The 25,903-nt window shown below is 37.4% G+C and overlaps 1 protein-coding gene across 1 annotated transcript in view; it reads left to right on the top strand.

The window, feature by feature from the left end:
- Positions 1 to 20,180, top strand: part of SHANK2 (SH3 and multiple ankyrin repeat domains 2) — a 618,929-nt gene extending 598,749 nt beyond the window's left edge. The window contains exons 25-26 of the mRNA XM_084631101.1: positions 1,825 to 4,228; positions 15,642 to 20,180. Coding sequence (XP_084487227.1) covers positions 1,825 to 4,228; positions 15,642 to 16,215 — 2,978 coding nt within the window. The 3' untranslated portion in view covers positions 16,216 to 20,180. The remainder of the gene's footprint in view (positions 1 to 1,824; positions 4,229 to 15,641) is intronic.
- The last annotated feature ends 5,723 nt before the right edge of the window (positions 20,181 to 25,903 follow it).

The raw sequence follows: 25,903 nt of genomic DNA, 5'->3' as shown, positions 1-25,903 counted from the left end.
CTGAAAACTAGTACAACTTCCATGTTTTGCTTTGATCACTTTAGGCAAGTGTTGTGGGGTTGTAATAGCTATGGAAAATTGCCTTTAACAAGGAAGGCCAGAATTTTGAAAGTGCAAAGAAAAAGAATCGAGGAAGATCTATTGTCATAAATCAACTATAGCTAAGAGTCATCCAGATGTTTTTATTGACATGAAAATACCATCATGTGCTATGCAAGGTGTGATATGCATCCTACTGGTCAAATGTATAAAATAAGCTCACTTTTTAAATTCAAAATTATCCTTTTTCTTTATTGGGGGGAGGGGGGAAAACTTAGTTTTTGGTGCATTTGCTGTTAAAATTGATCTACTTTACTCAAGGTATTTCTGAACTAATTATAAGCATTGTGCTTGTGTAAAGCTGTTCAGCAAAATACACACAATATTTCCAGATATTGTCTTATGGCATAGCCACCTTTTATACAAAATGCCTTCCTCTTTGAGTAAAATCATAAATTACTTTTATTACATAGAGCTGTGGTTCTGAACCTCTGGGCTGCCTGCAGCCCAATCAGCACACAGCTGTGGCCCATGTGACACCGTCAGGGCCATTAAGGTAGTGTATATACTGTGTGGATGTGGCCCATATAACAGAGAGAGCTGCATATGCGGCCCACAATAGTAAATAGGTTGAGAGCCTCTGTATCAGCAGTTAACATTCTCTAAAACATCTAAGGGACTTAAGAGGTTCCTAAGTGCCTAAAACACTTTTGAAAAGGGGACTTAGGCTCCTACATCACTTAATTGCATTTGAAAAATGTTATCCAAAATTAAAATGTCACTTTTTATGTAATATTGATGGTTCTCTATATTCCTTTTACTAAAACAATACAGGCAAAATTCCCAGAAATGCTTTAATATTGTACTTGCTGTGTAAGCATAGCATTACTTTGTGTGTTTCTGGATTGCTAGAGTCAGAAACACAGTTTCTCTGTATAACAATGCCTTGCCTTCTTGACACATTTCAGAGAAAATTCCCTTCTATGCAATTAGCTCACACTCGTACAGAATCTTTAATGTTGTTTTGAGTAGTTTTTGTCTTTTTTTTCATACTTTCACTTTCTTTTGAAGAGTAATATATTGGCTCCGAAGGTACATCAAACAAAAGCATTTGCCTACAATCAGTAATCAGTTCAGCTTTAAGAAAAGGAGTACTTTTGGCACCTTAGAAACTCTAAGGTGCCAAAAGTACTCCTTTTCTTTTTGCGGATACAGACTAACACAGCTGCTACTCTGAAACGGTTTTGTTGCTGTTTCACTCCTCTTTAATACTACCATATGGCTTTATGGAAATTCAACAATTAGAGAACTTTTAATGAGCAGGAATCAACAAGCCAGCCATGGTTTATTATTTCAGATCTGCTCCATGCCATGCAAAATTTCTGTAGCATCTTTGGGTATGTCTATACAGCCCACAGAAGCAAGCCTACCTACTCAGGTCAACAAACCTGGGCTAGCAGGGTTCACCCTAGTACTCTAAAAATAGCTGTGTAAACAGTGCTTTGAAGTTGTTGCTCTAACTCTGAAGCTTACAGAGGGGGGGAAGGGTGGGCTTCAGAGCCTGCGCTCCACCCCAAGCCACAATTTCAAAATGCTGTCTACACAGCTATTTTTAGTGCAGTAGCATGAGCCCTGCTAGCCCAAATCTGTTGACCTGGGCTGGGAGGCTCGCTCCTGCGGGCTGTGTAGACATTCCCTTAGGGTCATATCTTTAGTGGAAAAATATAACACTGTATTTAATTATACTGCAGATATTTAAAGTTTTCCCTTTATTCATTTTCTTAGGAATAACAGAGGAAGAACGTCAATTTTTGGCTCCTCCTATGTTGAAATTTACCAGAAGTCTGTCCATGCCAGACACTTCTGAAGATATCCCCCCTCCACCACAGTCTCTACCCCCTTCACCACCACCTCCTTCTCCCTCCCTTTATAACTCTCCCAAATCTCCAACATCAAGAAGCTATGGAACAATAAAACCTGCATTTAATCAGAATTCAGGTTCAAAGGTTTCTTCAGGTAGATCTGAACATATGGGAACAATAATGAGGGACAAAGGGATGTATTACAGAAGAGAACTGGACCGTTATTCTCTAGATTCTGAGGACTTGTATAGTAGGAATGCTGCGTTGCAGGCAAACTTCAGAAACAAGAGGGGTCAGATGCCAGAAAACCCATATTCTGAAGTTGGGAAAATAGCTAGCAAAGCAGTTTACGTGCCAGCCAAACCAGCAAGGCGGAAGGGAATGCTAGTGAAACAGTCTAATGTTGAGGATAGTCCAGAAAAGACCTGTTCTATTCCAATTCCAACAATTATTGTGAAAGAACCATCTACCAGCAGTAGTGGGAAAAGTAGCCAAGGAAGCAGTATGGAGATTGACCCTCAGTCTTCAGAGCAGCCTGGACAGCTCAGACCTGATGATAATTTAAACGTCAGTAGTCCATTTGCAGCGGCCATTGCTGGAGCAGTGAGGGACAGGGAAAAGAGATTAGAAGCTAGGCGTAATTCTCCAGCTTTCCTTTCTACAGATTTGGGAGATGAGGATGTTGGCCTGTTGCCCCCAATACCACGTATGAGGCAATCTAAATTTACTGATGAGGACACGTTTAGTAATGAAGATAGTTTTAGGCAAGTTATGTCACCTTCTCCGGTTCCTGCACCTAGAGAATCTGAAAATCTTTTTAATAGCAGTGAACCTAGCAATGAAAGTGATGAAAGGACATTAAACTCTTCATCCATAAAAAAAGTTACTGAAAACGATATGGTTGCAACTCAGACCGTTAATGTGTCCAGTTCGGATAATTATGTTCATCCACTCACAGGAAAGCTATTAGATCCAAACTCACCTCTAGCACTCGCGCTGTCTGCAAGAGATAGAGCCATGAAAGAACAAACGCAACAAACTCCAGGCAAAGGAGAAACTGGTAAAGCAGACCTTAATAAACCACTTTATATTGATACAAAGCTGAGATCTAATATTGAAACAACATTTCCTGTGACTGCTGCTGTTACCAGGCAAAATACACGTGGCCCACTGAGAAGGCAGGAGACTGAAAACAAATATGAAACAGATATGGGGAAAGAGAAGAAGCCTGAAGAAAAGAAAAACATGCTGATAAATATTATGGATACTTCACAGCAGAAGTCAGCTGGTTTACTAATGGTTCATACTGTGGATGCAGCAAAGTCTGATGACACCCTTGAAGATAAGAGAGTTGAAATGGAAATGAATCCAGACAATTTTCCATCGGAGATGCCAGAAGATAGTGAAGAAGCAGAAAGTGGGTTGAATGTATCTGCTACACCTGAGCCACCTGCATCTCCCTGCAAAACTATTGTTGCAGCTAGCTCTGTTGATGACCCTGTCATTTTGCCATTTCGCATCCCTCCACCCCCTTTAGCATCTATTGATATTGATGAAGAATTTATTTTTACTGAGCCGTTACCTCCTCCCTTAGAATTTGCTAACAGTTTTGATATCCCCGATGACCGTTTAGCTCCAGGTTCTGCTCTAACGGACTTACTTAAGCAAAGAAAAAATGGAACACCTACATCTGCTTCATTTAACCCCAACCAATCCACGAATTCTTTAGACAGTAAAAAACAAGTGGGTCTTTCAAACTGTTTGCCTGCCTCATTTCTGCCACCCCCTGAAAGTTTTGATCATGTCACTGACTCTGGGATTGAGGAGGTAGACAGTCGATCTAGTAGTGACCATCACTTAGAGACAACCAGCACTATCTCAACAGTGTCCAGCATCTCTACCTTATCCTCTGAAGGTGGTGAGAACTTGGATACCTGTACAGTCTATGCAGATGGGCAAACGTTTCTGGTGGACAAACCCCCAGTACCTCCTAAGCCAAAAATGAAGCCCATAATCAACAAAAGCAATGCACTTTACAAAGATGCTCTAATTGAAGAAACTGTAGATAGCTTTGTTATCCCTCCACCTGCTCCACCCCCACCTCCCATCAGTGCACAGCCCAGTACAGCTAAAGTTTTACAGCAAAGGACCTCCAAGCTATGGGGTGATGTAACTGAGGTAAAAAGCCCAATTCTCTCAGGCCCAAAGGCTAATGTTATTAGTGAATTGAACTCAATACTACAACAAATGAACAGAGAGAAATCCTCAAAGCCAGGGGAAGGGTTGGAGTCGCCTTCTGGAACAAAAACTGCAAGTCTCAGTACAAGGTAAATGAAACTAAAAGAATTAAAACAAGATCTATACTTCTTTCAAGATGTAATTACTCAGTTTCTTAAACAAGGGTATGCTTTTGAGAATTTACATAAGCAGGCTCCACCATAGGAATTTTGATAACATTAAAAGATCACCCTAAGGTATAAATACACTATATAATTGACAATTTTCACCCTTCTTATTCTGCTAATTTCCAGTATAAAATAATGAGCACTTATGAAAGTAATGTACATTTTCATTGGAAAAATGAGCCCACTTTCTGAGGCTTCTAAAAAAACTCACCACATCGGCCAATAAGGCTACCCCTAGCTACAAGCTACAGTTAGCTCTATTGTAATTCCCTTTGCTAGAATATCACCCCTTTAACACACAAATTTTAGGTTTCTGTGGAAGTTCCTTTTGAGGAAGGTTCAGTAAACAGCAAAAGCAAGAAGCAGAAACCAGCGGGAAGTTTATAATTAGTTGTTTCCATTTTAAGTTCTGTTTTTGTGGACACTAGCTTGAAGGGCTTGTGTACATGGAGCAGCAATATGCACTAATGTGTTGCACATTAATTGGTTCATAGATTCTGCAGATGCACATTAAAAGTTCCCTAATGTCCTTTAATGTAGTGCTGCTGAAAACAGTACTACGTTAAGGTGCAGTAGGGAATTTTTAGTCCACACCAGAAGGGTCTACATAGTTGAATTAATGTGCAACACATTAACACGGTTTAAAAATCACACCCAGTAGTGTTTGCATTGCCCCACTGTGTAAACAAGCACCAGGACTACCCAATCTGCATTCCTACATGAGTTCTCTCAATTGCTACCCTTTGAGAGACAGAGTATCCATTATTTTGATGTGAATTATTTAGGTTTATGTTTAAGAACTGGTGTGGTTTTTCTTTTACAATAATATTTATACAACAGAGTTCTTGCAGTTTTACTCAACAATTATAATTATATTGAAATTTTATTCCATTCCATAACTGATTGAGGTTGATAAAATATCAGTTTTCACTTAAGTCTTTTTTCACACACTCAACATAACATTATTTGATTTAGTTAGATAACTCAGTTAATCAGCAACATTAAATTTAATCCTTATAGTATGACAAGACATGATCCACAAAGCAATTTCGTGAAGCTTTTTATTGAAATCACATTGTTACCACTAAATTGTTGATTTAAATAACCCCTGTATGCAATATCCTTGTAAATCACCTGGTATATTTACTGTTTTCAGGTTTTTTTATATTTCAATTGCACGTATTTGTTTACTGAACAATCTGTGAAAGAATATTTCAGGGAGCTAGAAAAGTTTCTAGATCAGCACTCCTTTTGCAGCCTAGCTCATACATTTTTTATGGAATTGATTTCCAAAGAATACCTACAAAAGTCCTAGGAAGAGATCCCACAGGATATCTTATATCCTTGCACTTTTAAATGTATATTGTATTACACTGAACACAAAAATTGTCATTAAAAATGAGCTGGAAGAACAGGGGTACAATAACCCTTGATGACAGGCATGTGCAGAGGCCTGCAGGTAAATGGAAAAGTGTTTATATTTTGCTAAAGTAACTATAGGTAGGCCACACATCTGAAAAGTGGATATATTCCTCTAAATCCTAGATTTGGGTTAAAAAATTGTTTATCTTTAACTCCAGTTTTCTGAATGTTACCACTGTCCTACAAGAGATTTGAATAATAGGGTTTGACCTGTATATTTTAAGAAAATATGGCATCCTCTTTGTGGTATGCAGATGTTTGGCATTATGCAGAGTTTAGGAGTGACTGCTGACCTGCAATCCCATCTTTGTCTGCAGTGTTGTTAATTGCTTGATATAATCTGCCATGTGGAAATCTATTTTTGTTTGGAGCATATGTGCAAAAATGTAATGCCACTATATATTAAAGTTACTATCCAAATCATTCCCCCCCCCAAGAATTACTGTGCTGAGTAGGCAGTAGCCCCAAAAGAAGAAACACAACATGGCTCCCACTCTTTGGGTACATCAGGGAGATGTTTGGCATTATAGAAAGAGTGGCCTTTTTTAATACCAAATGATCTCTCAGTATTATCTCAAGCCTTAGAGGATAGTAGTTAAAGTTTGTTCTTTCCCACTGGATATAAGCTGTTGAACTGGTGGCCATAAAGGAAGGTATGAAGGATCATACAGCATTCCTAGACTGAAGATATGAGTAAAAAATTCCAGGGGAATGGAATGCCTTTCAGTTGTGCTTGACATAAACAGAGAACATAAGGTGGGTTGTCTAATGCACTTGAGAGGCCTTAATACAAAAAAGACCATTTCAATGAAATTTGTACAAATTGACCAACATATCTTGGTTGCTTAAGGTAGATGGTCTTTTGCCAAAGGTGGAGCAGAAACTGAATTGAGGATGCCTTCGGTAATCCCATAAAACAGAACGTTGCCGAATCATAGATGACAAGACCAGACTGTATAGTCTTTCTGTTACCTTCATGACTGCAGGGTCATTTTTAAATGTGTGCAGTTCTTGCTTTTCTGTGTCTAAAGTCACATTAAACAGCTAGAATACCTGGCTTTATATGCCTAATCTTATTTAATTCTGTCATATTTAGGAGTTCTTTTCCAGGTTACAGTGGAACTGAACATTCCTGTTTATTTCCAAATATTGTGTGTGGCAAATAACTAGCACATGCTTTGCCATTCCTTCCTATTCTGAAATAATCAGAACTCTTAATTTCACTGAATTCTTTAATGAGTCAAAATTAAGCGCTGCATTTACTGGGGGGAGAAATTGACAGCAAGCTAATTATTCTGTGGAAAAATAATCCCAAACATATATTTGGGACAGAGAATGCAGGGAAGGAGTAATGCTGGAAGACCTAGGTTGTACAGCAGACAGCAAATCAGACATGTGTTGACAATGTGACATAACGGTTTAAAAAAAAAAAAAAGGCCTATAAAGTGTTGGTCTGCATATAAAGATGCATCACCTCACCAAACAGGGATTTCACTCTTTCTATAATTCTAGTAGAATGCCTCTTGAATATTTGGGGAGGGAAAAGGTTTTTTTGTTTAATTCAGTATCAGAAAGGTGTAGACACACATGAGGTATTTAAAGATAGGCAGAAAAAAGGGAGTTGAGGAGCTGGATGATTGATGTATGAGAAAAGACTTAAAAGAGCTAAATAATTATTTATTGGCTAAGCAGAGATTGAGGAAATGGGGGCAAGAGATGGTCTACAACTATTTAAAGGATGTAAAAATCAATGGTGAAAGGAATTCTTTAGTGTGTTTACAAGGGGGAGGTAGGAGAGTATATAACTGAAGTAATAAGATTGAGATGAAAGTGAAATATCAGGAAAGCTTTCTGCTGCTTAATATGCACAGGACTCTGCATTTCAGGCCTGATCTGCTCCCAGTGAGGTCTGAGAGCCTTGCCAATGACTGCAGTGGGATTGGACCCTTTAGGTCTTTTTTCTGCTTAACTTCCTCTGTGCTCTGTCTAGGGGCAAGAATGGATGACAAATTCCTGGATGGGGTGGAGAGGAGGAAGAGGAGAGGGCGTGAGAGGCTAATGGCAAACTCATGGGAGTGGACAGAGTGCCTAGCTCTTCATCCTGGCATTAACTTGAAATTGGCCCTAGCATGTGTGTTAATGTCTAGAACTGTCCACTTTAAATTTGTAGTTCTTCTCCAGAAACTGCCTGTGTAAAAGCATCACTGCCTTACTCAGCAGATCTGTTTCACCCTGTGTATTCGGTCAAACATGCTGACTTCAGTGACTGCTTTTAGTCCTATCCCAACTATGACTGAATAAGTTCAAGATTGTTTTTTCTATTTGTGCATGATAAACAGAACTATTTGCTAAGTTCCAACATACTTTGGACTATCCTCCTGCCAAATTTTCAAGCCCTCAAGGCATTAGAATTCTTTTTAATATACAAAAGCATTGGGCAAGCTAAATATAGGGGTTGCTGCCTTTCTCTCTGCAAAGTAGTATTAGAAAGAGAACTAAGAAACTTACCTCAGAAATGCAGAAATCGTATTGAATTAAAGGAGCAGCTCAATTAACTCTGCCAAAGGAAACTGATACACATTTTAGTAGGCCTATCCAAAGAGAAGCAGTGGTACACATACAAGCATTGTTCACAACACTTGGCACCAGATGCCTGGTGAAATTAGAACATACATTGTTCATGTGAAATGTACAAAACTACAGCCTATGTAGCATTCCTAAACGTTACTAAAATGATCTCTGCACAGCGAGCAACAGATGCTTTACCTGTAAGGCTTACTTCCAATTATATGATGCTTTGTAGCTGTCATAACTGTAGCTCAGTCATGGTGATTGTATCATTTCATGGTGCTGATTAAAATTTTAAGGTATCATAGATGCATTAAATTATAGATAATTTGTGAGCATTAGTCAAAGAGAATAATGAAATATGACCTCTGTGTGTTTTCTGGTAAATGAGGACTACAGAGATTTTATTGTACAGTAATGAGCAGAATTTCACCCTCAATTATTAAGCAAGTAGAAGGAGCCAAGACCTTTCTTTCTTCATACCTTGCTATGTTAATAATTCTTGTGTGTTGTTGTGATGGCCCTGGGACACTGAACGTATGTTAATATTGAAAATAATTTAGCTAGAAAGTCTACTTGTGTCTCAACTGAATTACCTAATTTGTGCACAAAGGCAGGAAGAAAGAGATAAGAAATCCAAAGGATGAACTTGCTTAAATTACACTGCAAAAAGAAGAAATGATCACTAACTAGAGAAGGGATTTGATCTGTGTTTGAATCTGGCCTGTAGCCCCACCCCTAGATCCTGCCAACCATCTAGTTCCGGCAATTTTGGAGACCAATCCTAATTGCAAAATGTTATATAGAGTCTGTCTAATATATCTTCCTACATTACCTAAGTTCTTACACCCCAAGTCTGGATATCTGATTCTCACTGCCTCCCTTTTCATCATCCCCCTCTCCACCCTGCTCTCCCCAAAAAGGTTAGGCTTTGTTATTCATGGGGATTCTATTTGAGCCCAATATAAAAAAAGAGGTTTTAATAATAGCTGGATATATTCAGCCTCAGGGATTTTGATTTAGGTTCATCTATTAAAAAAAAACTTAGCAGTTATTTGGAAAATAAATCTTCATTGTAGCAGCAAAGGAGTTATATTTTTCCCTTAATGTTGGGAGCTAATGTTAGCAGTTCTATAAATTCATTTTAAAACATACAGGCTTCTATATGGATCTGATAAAGCAAAATAGTAGAATAAATCAGGGGTTTTTAACCACTTTAACAGATTACTGTGTACTCTGTGAACCAAGTAGTTGCTTAGCAACATAATCCAACCTGGAGGATCCAGTGAATAATGTCAGTGTGATTAACACTAAATAAACCAAGTGGTTCCGAAACGGAAGAAAAAAGCAGTAGAACAGCCCAAGGTGAAAAGGGCATCATTCACCATGAGTTTCCTTAATTGCTCCAGTCTGATTCAACATGCTAATAAGTAATAAATAGTAATGATAGTTATTGTAGTTTACTATCACCACTGTTACCAAATCACAGTGCTTTAGACAGAAATGGTTATTTATTCAGGATGTAATTCTTATATGGTTCTGTTTCATTAAATGTTTTGATGTTTTTTATGTTAGCAGTGGCCCTTATTCTGTGTGGTGGTGCTAAGTGCCTTCAACTTGCATTGAAAACAATGGGAGTCAAAAGTACTTAGGCAGCTTGCAGGACTGAGCCCTGAAGGGAGTAAAAAACAGTAGTGTGTTGGTATGATTTTTTGTAAATGAACTTGCTATTATAAATGTTTTCTTACCTGTCTCAATTTTTTATAATATTTACCTAGAGAAGTGACATAATTATATCACAGCCAGGTAAGGCAGAGTTAAATTCAGTAGCAAGTTATGCATAGTAAATATCAGTGCATTTGGTTATAAGGTGACTGCAGCTTTAACTCAACACCATCATCTTCTTGTGACTATTCTAAACATACAAACCACCAGTGATTTTTTTTCGGTTACTATTGTGTCCATTAGTTTCAGTTCATCTCATTAATTGTCTGTCAGCCAGTTTCACAGGATCTCTTGCTTTTGTATGTTGTTTTGCATGTCTTAGTCATTCCATTTTGTCATTTTTATTTGCTCCCATGACTGCTGTTAACAGAAGAGTGTCATGCTGAAGTGCTGTGAAGTAAGTGACAACAAAAAGCATAGAGTATTCTATGTTGTTCCTTCTCTTTTTCTTTAATTTTCACTCATTTGGTATCACATTTTTAGTGTTAACTTTGTTCCTAACTGCAGTTGGGATTAGTTTATCCTAATCCAGAAATGGTAGCCATTCTAAAACCATTGATTTACAGAACTGGATCTGATTTCAAACTGAGATTAAAGCCACCTTTTTCATGGAGAAAGATTTCAGCAAAGATTCTTAAATTGGTTCCTAAATCCATATTTAGGTGCCTAAATAAGTGGCCTGATTTTCAAATATGTGGTGTGCTCAGAGCTTTGCTGTTGTGTTTGTGGGGGTTTTATGTGTTGTTTACATACTATTATTCTATTGGATAAAGCTCTCTTTTTTTCCCCCTTCACTAGTGGGTGACTTCTTTATGTTTGCAAAATGAGTTAACTACCAATGTTTCTGCAATATTTTAATTCACAAAATTTGTCAGATCATACAGAGTTTCTCCAAAGCAATCATTCACCTGGGACAGCGCAGGACAGTTCAACAGCAAAACCCACTCACTACATTGATCCCAGATGATGATTCAACTAGCTTTTTCACACGCAGCCACATAGCCTCATAGTATCCTCTTGCTTTGCTTTACCATTTTCACATGAGTCTGCTTCATTATTGAACCAACTGAATAAACTCCAGTAATAAATGAGTTATTTGGCCACAGATCAGTTTTGTTCATACTTTGACAAAATGAAGTTGCATCTTATTTTGCTCCCACTGAAACCATATCCCCTGAACAGAGACTTCCCTTCACAGACCATTTCCCAATCCTTCCTAGCTAACACTGAACTAACTACTCAGCAAAATACTCTGTGCCCCACCAACCCGCACACTGTCCCTTATCTTCACCAGCCCCAGGACCAGGATTCGTGATCCTGCCTCACTTCCTTCCTCCCATAAACCACCTCACAATGGGACCCAAGGGCCTCTTCTGATCGCGCTAGCAAACAGATTCTGGCAAATAGCTTTTCAGTTTGTCTATTGTGCTGAACTGAAGTAAAATACAAACATTTATGATTAAAGAAAATTTTTGTTTCCACAAGTTAGGGCTTGAATAACCTTATTTCGTACTGTATTGCTATTTATATATTATTGGCTCTTTCTTTCGCTAAGACTTTTTTTCCTAAAAGAAGGTGGAAGAGCTTTGTCATAGACAGCAGACCTTTAGGCAAGTCACTATATAAAAATAACTCTGATGAGAGCATAATGCAGGGTTTTGTTGTTTTCCCCCTCTCCCCTTTCCCGCAAGGGAGCCATGGAATACACTGCAGCATGCTGTCAGCCACTGAATCTCTGTTAAATACACCCTTGTATTTTTAATTTTAAATCATGCAAATATGATTCAGAATTAGCTAGTAAGATTTCTTGTTTGCAAGCCACATGGGCTGTTTTTTCACTTGAGAAATACACCATTGTGACACAGTACTTTATATATTATGATGTCATATGAGACAGTGTAATATGCATTGCAACAAGTGCAATCACACACAAGTGAATGTCTACACCAAAAGAAAAGGAGTACTTGTGGCACCTTAGAGACTAACCAATTTATTTGAGCATAAGATGCATCCGATGAAGTGAGCTGTAGCTCACGAAATCTTATGCTCAAATAAATTGGTTAGTCTCTAAGGTGCCACAAGTACTCCTTTTCTTTTTGCGAATACAGACTAACATGGCTGTTACTCTGAAACCTACACCAAAATATTATCATTTGCTGATTCTTAACAGGGATAGATTTATTTAAAATAATCATCATGTTCTTTACCTTTTCAAGTATGCAAATAAGGGAGGGAAAGAGTTCAGTCTGTAATTTATAAAGAAATTTGGTTTTAGGCAGGAGAACATTCATATCCCTACTATAATATGATCAAACACTCACACCTTTATATTCACCAACTAGAATATATGAATCCATTGGCTACCGTTTGCTGACCTTCCTGTCTTAACGATGAGCCACACAACAGTAGAGAACCAATATGTAGTCTTTCGTATATAGCTTTTTAAAAAACAGAAATGAAAGGAAAGAAAATTAATTCAAAGAGTCTAGAATAGTATAGTTGCCATAGAAAAGGAATAACAAACCATCGGCAGAATGGGAGTTACTCAATTTTTTTCTTACACAAATGTACGATGGTCTCATGTTATGACACTGAGTATGCTGAAGAAGCTATATAGATTTCTGTATAGCACATGTTTTAATGCAATGATTGGCATGGCATGTAAGGACAGCCAAAGGAGGCTTGTGTGATTTAAGGCACAGGACTAGGAATGAGGAAAGGAGGAGAGTTCTATTTTTGCTGTGCCACAGACTTCTTATGTGACCTTGGTTGAGTCACAGAACTTCTGTGTCTATTGTCCCATCCGTACAATGATGTTAACAGCTACCTCAGAGGAGGCTTGCAATTGTAAAGTTAAATTCATTAATGTTAGTGGGGTGTTCTGGGTTTCTTGGAATGAAGGTGCTATAAAAGTGTAAATGTTATCATTACAGTATGTTTGTTTGAGATAGAGCTGCTAATGTCTTTCATTAATCAACTAAAACAGATTTGTCCCATCTATCAGACAGTGCCATAGAAATAGTATAAATATTTATGATAAGAACATACTGCATAATGCAGTTTAGATGTAAAAGGTACAGTAATGATTTTCTGAACAAATATATACTTGGAGTCCATTACAGCAGTAATTTATGTGCAGTGACTGTACGTTTTGAAGTGGAAGATGGAGGTGGAACCCAATGTTGTCAGTTATATCACTGCTATGCAACAGGAAAATATCAGTGCCTAGCACAATGGGGACCCTTGGCACCACTGTGATGCACATGGATTAATAATCAAACTGTGTTGGTTTTTTTTATAATAGTATAGGAAAGTTAAATCAAAGACACACAGTAGGTGGAGGCATATGGAGAGGTTTTCACATGCTAGTGGATTAGGCCGTTTATATAAATCATGGCCATAGAGTGCAATCCTTCTTTTTCATAGCAAAACTACCATAGTCTTCAAATGGTGTCTAGCCTTATTGAGGAATTTGAGTGTGGCCACTTAATTCTAAGTTAAAATTAGTAAAGTTATTTACTTCTCTTGGTTCACTGATTTCTTTCCTACTATATACGTCTTACAATCTGCTAGTGCTGTTTGTTTGGGCTCAATGCTGCAAGGTGCTGAGAGCCATTAGGATACAAGAAACTCACAAGAAGGTACTGAAAACCTTGCAGATTTTTACCTTTCTTGGTCAAATTACAATACTGCGCAATAATAGCTAAATTCTGAAACTATGGCTCCTAATATACTTTTGGAGTAACTAAAGGACTGACCCTGCAAGCCTTAAAAGATTTTGCCTGTTCCCTTTGAACCTGTGAAATGGTTTGTGTGAAATTAGTACTGCTTGTGTGCATACAAATTACTCAAAAAATAAGGCTTTGCAGGATCAGGCCCTGCTAAGAATTGATATGTTGTGTTACTCTGAGCTTTTCAGATAAATCTGATTTATCTGACCTTTAGCTGTCATCACAGTGAATATAATTGAAATAGTGTATACTGCTAGTACAGGTGTTTTGTATTTGAACATCTATATGAACTATTGGCTCAAAATTAATATGCCTGTAGAATACCAGTTGATGAAATAGTCAGATTAAATTTAACCATTTTCATGGTAGCCAGATTGTATAACTTTGGAACTGCATCACTTAACACATCATTTAAACCATTTTCCAGGGCACAAATAGACATCCCCGCATTGTTCACAAAAAAGTAGGCAGGCCATATTTTTATTATACACTTGCTGTTCAAGTGACTGAGCTGTCAAAACTTTGAGCACCCTCAATTCTCCTTCTAGTCAAAGGGAGTTGAAGGCACCTAGCATCTTACAAAATTTGACCCACAGTAACTGGAGCTGTGCCAAATAAATTAAAACTGAAAACCTATTTTATTTGTCATTTTAAGAAAAAGGAAAATAGATTCATAGATTTTTAAGGCCTGAGATGTCCACCTTGATCATCTAATTATAACTGGAAAGTTTTTCATCATGAGGAACAGATAGTCATTTGCCATGGGGAAAAAAAATCTGATTAGGGAAACCGAAAGTGGCAACATTGTGGGAGGAAAGAAGAACTGACTATTAAAACATAAATTTGGTTTGCTGTTGGTTGATTGGTACTCTCGTCACACTTATGATGGGTTGCCTGTTTGTTGTCAAAAAATATTGGAAGCAAATTTTCCAAAAAACAGTGACTGGATGGCCCAAGGTATTTGTAAAGGGATAAAGAGCTTTTAACCCGTAGGTAGGTAGGTAGTTCAAATGCTGCCCAGGTCAGTAGTTTTCATAAACATAAACAAAAGTCATAATCTCCACCAAAAGATTGGTAATGCCAATCCCCTGTACCCATATCCATATAAATTATTGGCACCTTCACTAGGCAATGTCAGCAAAGGCTTTAGTGGACACTTAAAGACTAAACTAAGAGGTGGTCTCTGCAGGGATCATTTGAAGAGATTCAGGAAACTTTTTATATAAATGAGTAGGAATCAAAATAGGCACTAAAATTAACTCGTCATTTGATATTTTTAAGTTCAAAGCTAAAGTAAATAACATGCTTCAAGTAAGTTTCAAATTCATGTTTAAGCTCTGCATTTTTTTAGCTACCCTATTTCACTGTGTGAGATTTAAATCCTGACTTAGTCAGAGAGGGGACCAAACCAAAACCAACCACTCCTAGTATTTGAGGGGTGTTCATATTCAGAGCTAAACTTCATGCCCTAGTTACATATCTAGAACTCATACCCGAAGAGTCCTTGTGTTTGTAACATTAAGTTTCTCATTTAATTTTGTATTACTTTATAGAGACCATCGAGAGGGCAGAAAATGTAAATTTATCATGTTCTCTGGATTTTTTTGAACGTCTCATAGGCAAGATTTTAATTTATAATGATGATATGGCTTACCATTGATCATAGAGAGTTGGGTTTGTTTTGTGGGAAAGAACTGTGGAAACTTTTTGGTGCTTGTGCCTTAACCTGACCTTGTTACAAAAAGTACATTCATGTGTGAGATCTGTCCAAAAAAAAAAAAAAAAACCTTCATTTTTGTTACTCCAAAGCCACTTTTTTCTCTTGTTGGTAAGGAAAATCCTTCCTTCAGTTGCTGACTTTTCTGGATGTTTTCTGTTTTTAATTTCAGGAGCACAGAAGTAATGAGCACTGTCTCAGGTACACGAAGTACAACCATCACTTTTACAGTCCGGCCTGGACCCAGCCAGCCCATCACATTGCAGAGCAGGTCCCCAGACTATGACAGTAGGACATCAGGAGTGAGACATGCTCCAAGCCCTGTGGTTTCACCAACAGAGATTAACAAAGACATCATGCCTGCTCCTCTGACACCTGCTGCTTCAGCTTCATCTCCTTCTCCAACTCTCTCTGATGTATTTAGCCTACCCAGCCAGCCTCCTTCTGGGGACTTATTTGGCTTGAACACAGGTCGCAGCAGGTCTCCTTCTCCCTCAATATTGCAACAGCCAATCTCAAATAAGCCTTTTACAACTAAGCCTGTCCACCTGTGGACTAAACCAGATGTGGCAGATTGGTTGGAAAGTCTAAACTTAGGTGAACATAAAGAGACCTTCATGGACAATGAAATAGATGGCACCCATTTACCAAACCTTCAGAAGGAAGACTTGATAGACCTTGGAGTGACTAGAGTTGGGCACAGAATGAATATAGAAAGAGCTTTGAAACAGCTACTGGACAGATAAAAATGGCTACTCTTGCCTCTCAAACTTCTGTTATAAATAGAGATGGGCTGGTACTGAAATACGCAAAATGTCTTGGCTGTCTGTGAGTGCCAGCAAAAGAAGAAAAGGTTTAATTTAGCTGCTGGTACTCGGTAATGCAGACTGTATGTTTAGTGCCCAAGCTTAAACCCAAGTAAATGAAATTAATGGGGCTATTTTATTTCAAAGGTCGGGGTGGGGAGGTGTGGGGTGGAGATAGAGACAAAAGATAATTGTTAACTTTGAAATATTACCTATCCATTTATGATGCCCTTCAGCTGGACCCAGAACATGTACGTTTTTTCTTTTGGTTTAAAACCACAAGCATTTCATTTTTGAGCAGAAAACACCTTATTTTATATACACTGCTCCCCTGCCATCCAGGGTAATCTGTTCTTGACACTCTTGTCATGGAATCTCAACTTTTTTCCCCTTTTTGGCTTTTTTAAATAGATCCTCACATGCTTAACTTCTTTTTACCCGTTTTTAATCAATAAATAGTAGAAGCATTACTTCACCCCCTCTTTCACAATGTCATTTTGATCCAGTGTAGATCTTTGGTTTGTTGGCAGTGAAGCTGATAGTGCTGTTGGAGACTCTTGTTCAAAGGTAACTGTTCTGCTTTACTTAGGTATTTCTTTATTTCTGCGTTTATATTTAGCACAGTTCCAAGGTAGCAGAACAGGTTTTAAACATGGTGTACTGATGTGATAAGTAGAATGTGGAAACTATGTATAGACTGGAAGAGCATTCTCTGAGATACAAAGAAATGAAGCTAGTTTGAACCAGACACCCCCATTTGGCAGCCAGATAAACTGCTAATGAGGCCTAACATTGACTATCTGAGCAGATTAAAATGTGGTTGTGATGAGTGTTAGCTATACTGTGTCCATGTGCATCTTTAGACTTTTATAGTCAGATTTTTCAAACATGCTGAGCCCCCACAGATCCTGCTTAATTCATTGAGTTGCAAGTGCTCAACAACTCTGAAAAACTGGGATAGAAGACAGGATATTGCTTCCATGGAAGTTTGTGGGAATGTTGCCACTGACTTAACTGGGAGCAGGATAAGGCCTGTTAGTAGAAATAAAAATGTTTCAGCAGGTGATCATCTACAGTTTAAAAAAATATTTAAAGGGTAAATGTTAACAAGGGAGGGGACATGTGGTGTCCTAGAATGCAAGTGTTCCAAAAGGCCAGGAAAACAGAGAGGTCCAGATTTATAGACTTGGTTCCTCATTTCCATTTCCTGGCTAGTCTGGGTTGGGCTGTTGGCAGAGGAAGCATAGTCAATGCCTAAGCAGGAGCAGAAAGCTTCCCATCACTCTCTAGTGACTTCTTTACTGTAATCAGAAATTATTAGTGGCAGGGTCCAGAGAGTGATCCATCAAGCCCTGATCAGCATTACAGACAATTGGCCCGACTTTGGAGTTGATCGTTGACTGGTTCTGCACTCTCTGTGTGTCCTGGGGATACACCATTTTGGCAGATTTGATTTTTTTTTTTTTAAAGTTAACAATTTTCTCTATCTGGCCCCTTTTATAATTAACACCTCTATTAATTTTTGTAAGAGTTTTGTGGGTCTTGCTTTCTGAACATTCAACCTGTTCAAGGTAGGCACAACATGTATGGACAGCCAGACTCTCAACCTACCATACCATCAGGTTCTCCCATCTTTTGGAAGGTTCCTGATTTTTTTTTTCCCTTGCTATGGTCCAGCCGATCTCTAATTATAATTTTTTTCTTCTTCTCACAATCAAGTGTCTAATTAGGTCTGCAACAGCCCTAGAACAAGTACATAAAGTTTAGCAATTTAAATACCTTTCTTTACTGCAAGTTTAAATAGTTGTACAGATAGTTTATAAGCACAATATTTTAAGAAAATAAGTGGCTGGTCTACTGGGCAGCCTTTGTGCCACTTCAGTGCTAGAATGTTAAAAACTTAAAAAAAAATACAAAAAAAAAATACAAAAAAAAAACACTTTTGTGGTTTAATACTATTTCTGTGGAATAATAAGTCTTGACCTTTTTAAATCAACCTCATTTGGATGCATCTGAACCAGCAGAGCTGTGTTATATTTTCTATTTTTCCTAGAACTTCTTCAAAGGAGGATGAATACTTCTTCAAAAGTGATTACACAATTAACAATGCATTAGCAAAGCAACTATTCAACCTCCTGCCCCCTTTATGGAACAACTCTTTTGACTTAACATCTGTTATTACACCCTTTGCAGGTCTATATTTGTATTTGAAAGTTCCAAGTAACCTTGTAATAAAAATCAAATATTGAGGCATTTTACTTTCAAGAGTACTGAGTTTTTCCATAGTTACATGGCTATTGTTGCAGAGAATGACATTTTCATTCAGATATTCAATAATGGCACCTTAAGGCCATCAAATACTATAAAAAGTGTAAAAATGGTAATTCAGCCATCATTGTCTTCCATTTGGTGATATTACAGAATTCAGTAAATAAACCACTAATACCATGCTCCTTTTTGTTTCTTTGACTACAGTTGGTATTACCTCTATAATATGTGCCAGAAAATACATTAGATAATACGGTAGTAAAAGAAAATGTAGAAGATGACTTTTAAGCTGCTTTTTAATCACAATCTTATTGTTGAATTTAGGTTTAATGAGTGCTGACATACACAAGTAAATTACAGCTGATGGTAATCCCTTTCTTAAACAAGTGTTGTTTCTTGCTTATGTATCTTTTCAGGCACTTAAAGAATAGGTACAGTATAATTAGTAGAACAGAGATTAAAAACACTAAAGAGCTAATGAAATAGTTTATTTTTACATTGTGTCTTATGATCTAAAGGGTAACAGGGCCTGAAAGGATCTACTTTTACCAATAAAATACACCTCTGCCAAGATGAATTGGTCTCTAGCTCTGTTTGATGACTTTGCTACAGAAAGCAATAGTAACAGATATAAGTCCTAGTATTTTCATCAGTTTTGAAAATGTGGGGGTGGGGGAATGGCCCTATTATTTCACGCTACTATGATAGTGGAGAAGAAAATGTTAGAGATCTATGAAACATGTTATGATATTCCAGGTTTTAGGATCAACTTTTGTTTATATACTGTAATTTAAATAAATTGCATTTACATGCCTAGTTTCTGTAATATTTGTGTATACAATACCAAAATCACACAAGATGTAAATTGTGTATAACTGCAGGCTCCTTTCCTTGAGTGTCTGGGAACATTTTAAGTTTCATTCATATATTATAAAATGACTAGATGTGACTGTTGATTTACAGAATTTACATATCACAAAAGCTAATTATTTGTGGTACTTAAGTTAATAAAAATAGTGATTTTCTGAGTTCTTAAACAAGCATTACCCAGTTGATCTGGCAATGATTGTGTGTAAGCCACAAATATTGATAATTTTTCCATTACATTTTTTCTTTTCTTTTCTAGATATTAATGTTTCTCAATATAGTTTGTGTAACAATTTGTGTTCACGTTATCTATGTTGCTGTAATTTTTGTGCTTTAATTCCTCTTATTTCGAATTGATTAAAAATCAAGCTCCTGTAACTTGCACTTTCCCCGATCCTTAATACTCTTGTATGGCAACCAAAATTCCTGTAAGAAATAAATATAATATTGCACTAAGGTTGTGGTTCTGATTGCAAACAGTGAAAGCTGTCTGAATTTTTGTTAAAAAGTTGCCAAACTTACAATCTAATGTAACGTTATTGAAACAGCAGAAAATGCTTTAACTGCATATAGCTAGAGAGAAAATGGGTTTATCAAATATTAGGGGGGGAAGTTTGCTTTGGTTTATCTTTTAGTTAAAGATTTTTAATGCTGAAACCAAATAGGTTTTGAATTTCAGATTTACATATAAGATTTGAAAAGTAAAGAATTTTGTTAAGTGATGGGTTTCAGAGTAGCAGCCGTGTTAGTCTGTATTCGCAAAAAGAAAAGGAGTACTAGTGGCACCTTAGAGACTAACCAATTTATTGGTTAGTCTCTAAGGTGCCACTAGTACTCCTTTTCTTTTTGCGTTAAGTGATGGAACTTTTTTTTTTTTTTTTTGGCTTGGAAGTGATTTCAGCTGATCATTTTTCTGGACTTGAGGTCGGTCTTTATTTTGGTGTTATCAAATAAGTGTAGCTGATTATGCAAGACATTTGAATTGTTGGCCTACCTAGCAATCTGGTGAAATTCTAACGGTTTTTGTAGGAGAGAGCCGCATTACAAAGAGTGAAGAAAAAGCAGCAGCAGTCCTTATCCAGAGTCCAGACCTCTTGCGATAGACACTACCGCCAGACTTCATTAGTACTTTGGATAAGTTGGGCTCCACATTCTTCTTCTATCTTTAATTGTAACTTCAAGAATTTTTTTAGATATTGAAATAAATATTTTAACGGCAGTCATTCTGTTTTATATCTAATACTTCCTTTTTTTTCCTGGCATGATGATCTATTTCTTCTACTTTTTTTTTTATTTATTTCCTGTTTTCCTACATATTATTCGAATATCAACAGCTTTGTTTTATTTCAGGGATTTTAATAATTCACTTATACAGAATATCTTTGTATCTGTCGGTATACATGTCAGTAGATGATCAAATTAATCATAAAAAATAGTTGTGTAATACACAACTATAGCATGCTGTGGAACTGCTAATTCTATGTGGGAATCAAGGTGGTTATACAACCAGTTTTCTGAGAGCAGAATATTTAATAATTTATATTATTATCCAAATTATATTGGTGGTTTTTTTTCTCTTGTTCCTGTAACATGTTTCTGCATTTCACAGTCTTCACAGTTTTATGTCCAAGACCACAACAAAATACTGTCCAGTGCGACTAACCTGGAACAGTATGGTTATCGGAAATCCTAACTCAATGATGCTTCAAAACACACACAAAGGAAAACAAGTGTGTGCCTTGGATGTTTTGAATCTGATCTGCATAAAACCATGTTGTATTCAAATGATGTACTTAGAGGAAAGGAACATTTTTATCATCCATGTATTGTCGTAGCTGATAAAATAGTTAGAGTGCCTTGTTTTCTGAACTGAGAAGTCCCTATCAATGCACAACTAAAAATGGTTAAAAAAAACTGAAATGTTAAGATCTAGATGATATTCTGGGGCCTTCTCTTGATCATGAGACTATATGACTTAATCAGTCATTTAAATTAAACTAAATAAAATAAAGAAAATTGAAATCAGATTGTGTTTGTTAATTTCCATTAACAAATGTATTACTAGAACATACACTTAGAATGTAATTATTTAGTTGAGTGTACTGTATTTTGATTGCAAGGTAACAGATACAATAACTAGAACAAATAAGCTTTTGCTTTTAATTATGTTAATGTTTTATGCTGACATCTAGTGGTCTTTGAGGGCCATGGTCTCAGAGCTATATTTTTATATAGGCACAGAATGTTTTAAAACCTTTATTTATTTGGCTTTAAAATATAATTAATATACACATTCTTTCAACAGAAATTCATCAAAATGAATCTGACAACTGCATGTTAGGCCAACTACATAAGTCAAAGAATAAGGCTGAATTATTGTCACATTTTTTCAGAAAATAAGCAGCGTTATAAGGAATTGCAACATGTGTTTTTCAGATTGCATCTCTGTACTGCCCCTTCAACTTTAGTAGGCATGTTTTTGTTAGGGTGACAAAAGATGAAAATAGATTTTGCCTACCACACTGAAAATCTTGAACCACTAAAAAAGTTTCATTAAAATGTTAAAGATAAGCCAGAATTTTCAAATCCAGATGGCAAATGCCCTAAAGTTCAGGGTGCTTTGAGTGGGGGAGCTAGTTCAGTAGATCGTAATGGCTGGTGGTCATTTCCCAAAATGTGGATACAGAACTGTGGTTGGATTTTTTTAACCCACAGTGTATGCAGGCCTAACTCTAAAAAGCGTGAGTATGGATTTCTAACTTGAAGTTTCCTGGTTAGGTTTAGAAGTTAATGTGCGAGTTGGAGAACAGCACTATATTTATTAAAATGTACTGGCATAAATGCTCAGCCTACTATACTCCTTTTACCCTCCGAGATTCTACAACAGCCACTGTAGAGAAATCTCAAGCTGAACTTAATAACATTAGTATTTTAAAGAACTAGTTTTTCCACTCACGCCTTTCCATAACCTTAAATTGTGTCTATTTTAAACTTCCTTATATAAGAACTGAGGTGAGATGTTGGATATCTGCCAGATCTCAGGCTTCAGTTAATTCTCTTCCCCTTGAACAAACTTCTGAAAACTTTTTTTTTTTCCACTGAGATGCGTATGTATGTTCTCTTTTAAGGATGAGCCTGAAGAAAATTATAGGCTTGGTGTGACCACATTATGGCTATTTTTAAATTAATATTGATCATGTAAATAGTTTCATGACAAGTCAAGGTAGCAGTCTCAGATCCATCACCAGAAGGTTAGAGAACTGATGAACTTTTCTCACATGAGCTGGGTGAGGGGAGTTGACTTCCAGATGCAAAGGAGACTAGTATAGAATTAGAAATTGTGCTGCTTTGCTGTTGCCAGTTTATCAGAACACCTCAAAATAATTTTAATCAGATTTCTAAATAGACAAACTAGAGATATATATTTAAATGCATCTTGCTAAAATAATACTTTCTTACCATTACTCCGGTAAGGCCACATCTCCTATCCACTATCCATTTTGTTACAACAATGTAATCAACTACCTTTCCTCTATGCAGGGAGGGGTGGAATCACTGAGTATAAGCAACATTCCAAAACTATTGCCTCTTCTCTTTCATTCAAATGTAATACTTTACCAACACAATAATACTTTCCTCTGAGAAGCTCTAACCACTCTAGAAATGTTGGTAAGTGTTCGCTGCAGGTGCAGAGATTGAAGCACAGAAAGGTGAAGTGTTTTGCGGATGATACCAAGCTGAGGGGGGAAGGGGGGCAAATGCTTTAGAGAATAGGATTAAAATTCAAAATGAGCTGGACTAATGGTATAAAGTAAATAGGATAAAATTCCATAGGGACAAATGCAAGGTACTTCACTTGGGAAGGAACAATCAGCTGCATGCATACAAAATGGGAAATGACTGCCTAGGAAGGAGTACTGCAGAAAGAGATCTGGGGGATCACAAGCTAAATATGAGTCAACACTATTGCAAAAAAAGAAACCTCATCCTGAGCTGTATTACCAGGAGTGTTGTAAGCAAGACGTGAGAAGTAATTCTTCCACTCTATTCCTTGCTGATTAGGCCCCAACTGGAGTGTTGTGTCCAGTTCTGGGTGCCACATTTCAGGAAAGATGTGGAGAAAGTTCAGAGAAAAGCAACAAAAATGATTAAAGGTCTAGAAAACGTGACGTATGAGGGAAGACTGAAATAAATTTGTTTAGTCTGGAAGACAGGTGGTACTCTGAACCTCAAAGCAAATCCCCATATTCATCCCTGTTGTATGATTATATTTATTACAAAGCATGCCATGTAAGATATATGAAAAAGTCATGATCTACTGAAACCCATTGTTCCATCCAAATATGTATACCGTTAGTAGGCATGAAGTTGAGATTTTCCTGCATGGCTGTTACTGAAATATGTTGCAAGTTTGAGAAGCTCAACTGCTAATTCCCCAGTGACAACAAGGGTGGTGCTCCACACCCATTATTCGGCTGAGGAGTTGTTAGCAAGGGATTTACAATTCTGTAAGACACACACTACATAATGGGGGATTGCTCAACCCTGTGACTCAGCAAAGCCCACCAGGAACATCTCTGGGCTAATGTTTTCCAGGCACGTGGATTGAGGATATAAAATAGACAGTGGCATCATGCTTTTGCCTTTCTCCTCTCCCATCTATGCTGGAAGCAACATGAACACAGGGAAGATAATACAACAGGCTTACCCTTATAAGCCTAGGATCAGCCTCCTCAGTTGAAGTTTTTAAGAACTGTAACATTGGGTGAGGTGAGAAAACTGCTTGATCCCAATACTGCCTACTGTAATAAGATTTAGACTGTATGCTTACCTTTTATTTTTTTGGTAACTATCTCTGACCTTTCGTGCCTACCATTTATAATCACTTTAAAACAGATTTATTAACTACAGAAAGATTTTATTTCACCTAAAACAATGTTTTGGTTGAAGTGCTTGGAAAATCTCAGCTCAGTTTATAAGCTCAACACAGGGAGGGGTTGAAAGGTAATAAACTTATGTGGCTACTGCTCAGGCTTCTGACCAGGGCAAGATATTACAGTTCTGAGATGCAAGGCTCGGGAACTGCGGGGGGGGAATTGCCTGGTGCCTTTCTGTGCGATTCATGAGTGGCTCAGGGAGTATTCATACAATCCAGATGTGTGACGGGGGCTCCATATGCTATTGGGCTGGGTGATAACTGTGCCTGGAAGAGTTTGATGCTTGTCACTATCAAAGCATTGTAAGAGACCGCCCAGGCTGGAGAGTTAATGGGACACAGCAGTACCCTGCTCTCCGCTTGCTTGCTTGCCAGGGATCCTGTCACAGGACACAATAATTTTCAAGTACATAAAAGTTTGTTTCAAGGAGGAGTGAGAAAAACAGTTCTTGTTAACCTCTGCAACTAGGACAAGAAGCAATGGGCTTAAATTGCAGCAAGGGCAGTTTAGCTTGGACATTGGGAAAAACTTCCTGTCAGGGTGGCAAGCACTAGCATAAATTGCCTAGAGAGGTTGTAGACTTAAGAGCAGGTTCAGCAAACACCAGTCAGGGATGATCTAGGTAATACTTAGTCCTGCCATGAGTCAGGGACTGGAATAGATGACCTTTCAAGGTCCCTTCCAATCCTATGATTTTATGATGATGAGCAATGCACTTTCAGAGCTAGACACATGGACGATAACCTTTCTAGTGCATCATCTCTGGACTTAGACAGTTTCTTACATTGCTACACTATTATGGAGAGGAATTAGGAAACCTTTAAAGTGTCATCAAGACCATCTGTAAAATATTTTTGCCATGAACCTTTTACAACTTCAAAGTGAAGAGACAACTGCTGAAACATAAGTAAGTTGTAATATTACAAATAGAATAGCAATTTATGTGCTGTCCAGTAGCCTGATAACCTAGATGCACAAGTATACCCATGACTTCAAAAAAGCGAAAGTGTTATTTGTTCCCTTAGTCACTAAATTAGATGAGGAAAATCTAAATCCAGGATTTTTTTTTTTAATTTCTCTCTGTCTTCTGTGGTGTTTGCTGAAGAATATATCTAGTATTTCTTACCAAATAAGGGCTGGAGTCATTAGGGGAATTTAGGTGCTTAACTGAACCTTTAGGCACTTAACTACACCATTTAGCTACCACTCATCACAGAAACCCCAGCTCAGTTGCTGCCTTCTGACATTGTTGATGCCTACATTCATACTGGTAAAGTGCCTGAATTTCTGCTGTGGACATGCACCACTGAGCAGCCCAGCACCCTATGTGATGCCTCAGCTCTGGTGCAATTCACCATATGAAGAAAAGGAGTAGTGGTGGCACCATAGAGACTAACATTTATTTGAGCATAAGCTTTTGTGAGCTACTTCATCACTTTTGTGAGCATCACTTCATCAAATGCATTCAGTGGAAAATACAATGGGGAGATTTATATACACAGAGAACATGAAACAATGGGTGTTACCATACACACTGTAACCAGAGAGATCATTTA

Source organism: Lepidochelys olivacea (genome assembly GCF_965140295.1).
Source record: "Lepidochelys olivacea isolate rLepOli2 genome assembly, chromosome: 6".
NCBI classification, from domain to species: Eukaryota; Metazoa; Chordata; order Testudines; family Cheloniidae; genus Lepidochelys; species Lepidochelys olivacea.
The sequence above is the reverse complement of the archived record's forward strand: the minus strand, read 5'-3'. Positions and strand labels throughout refer to the sequence as shown.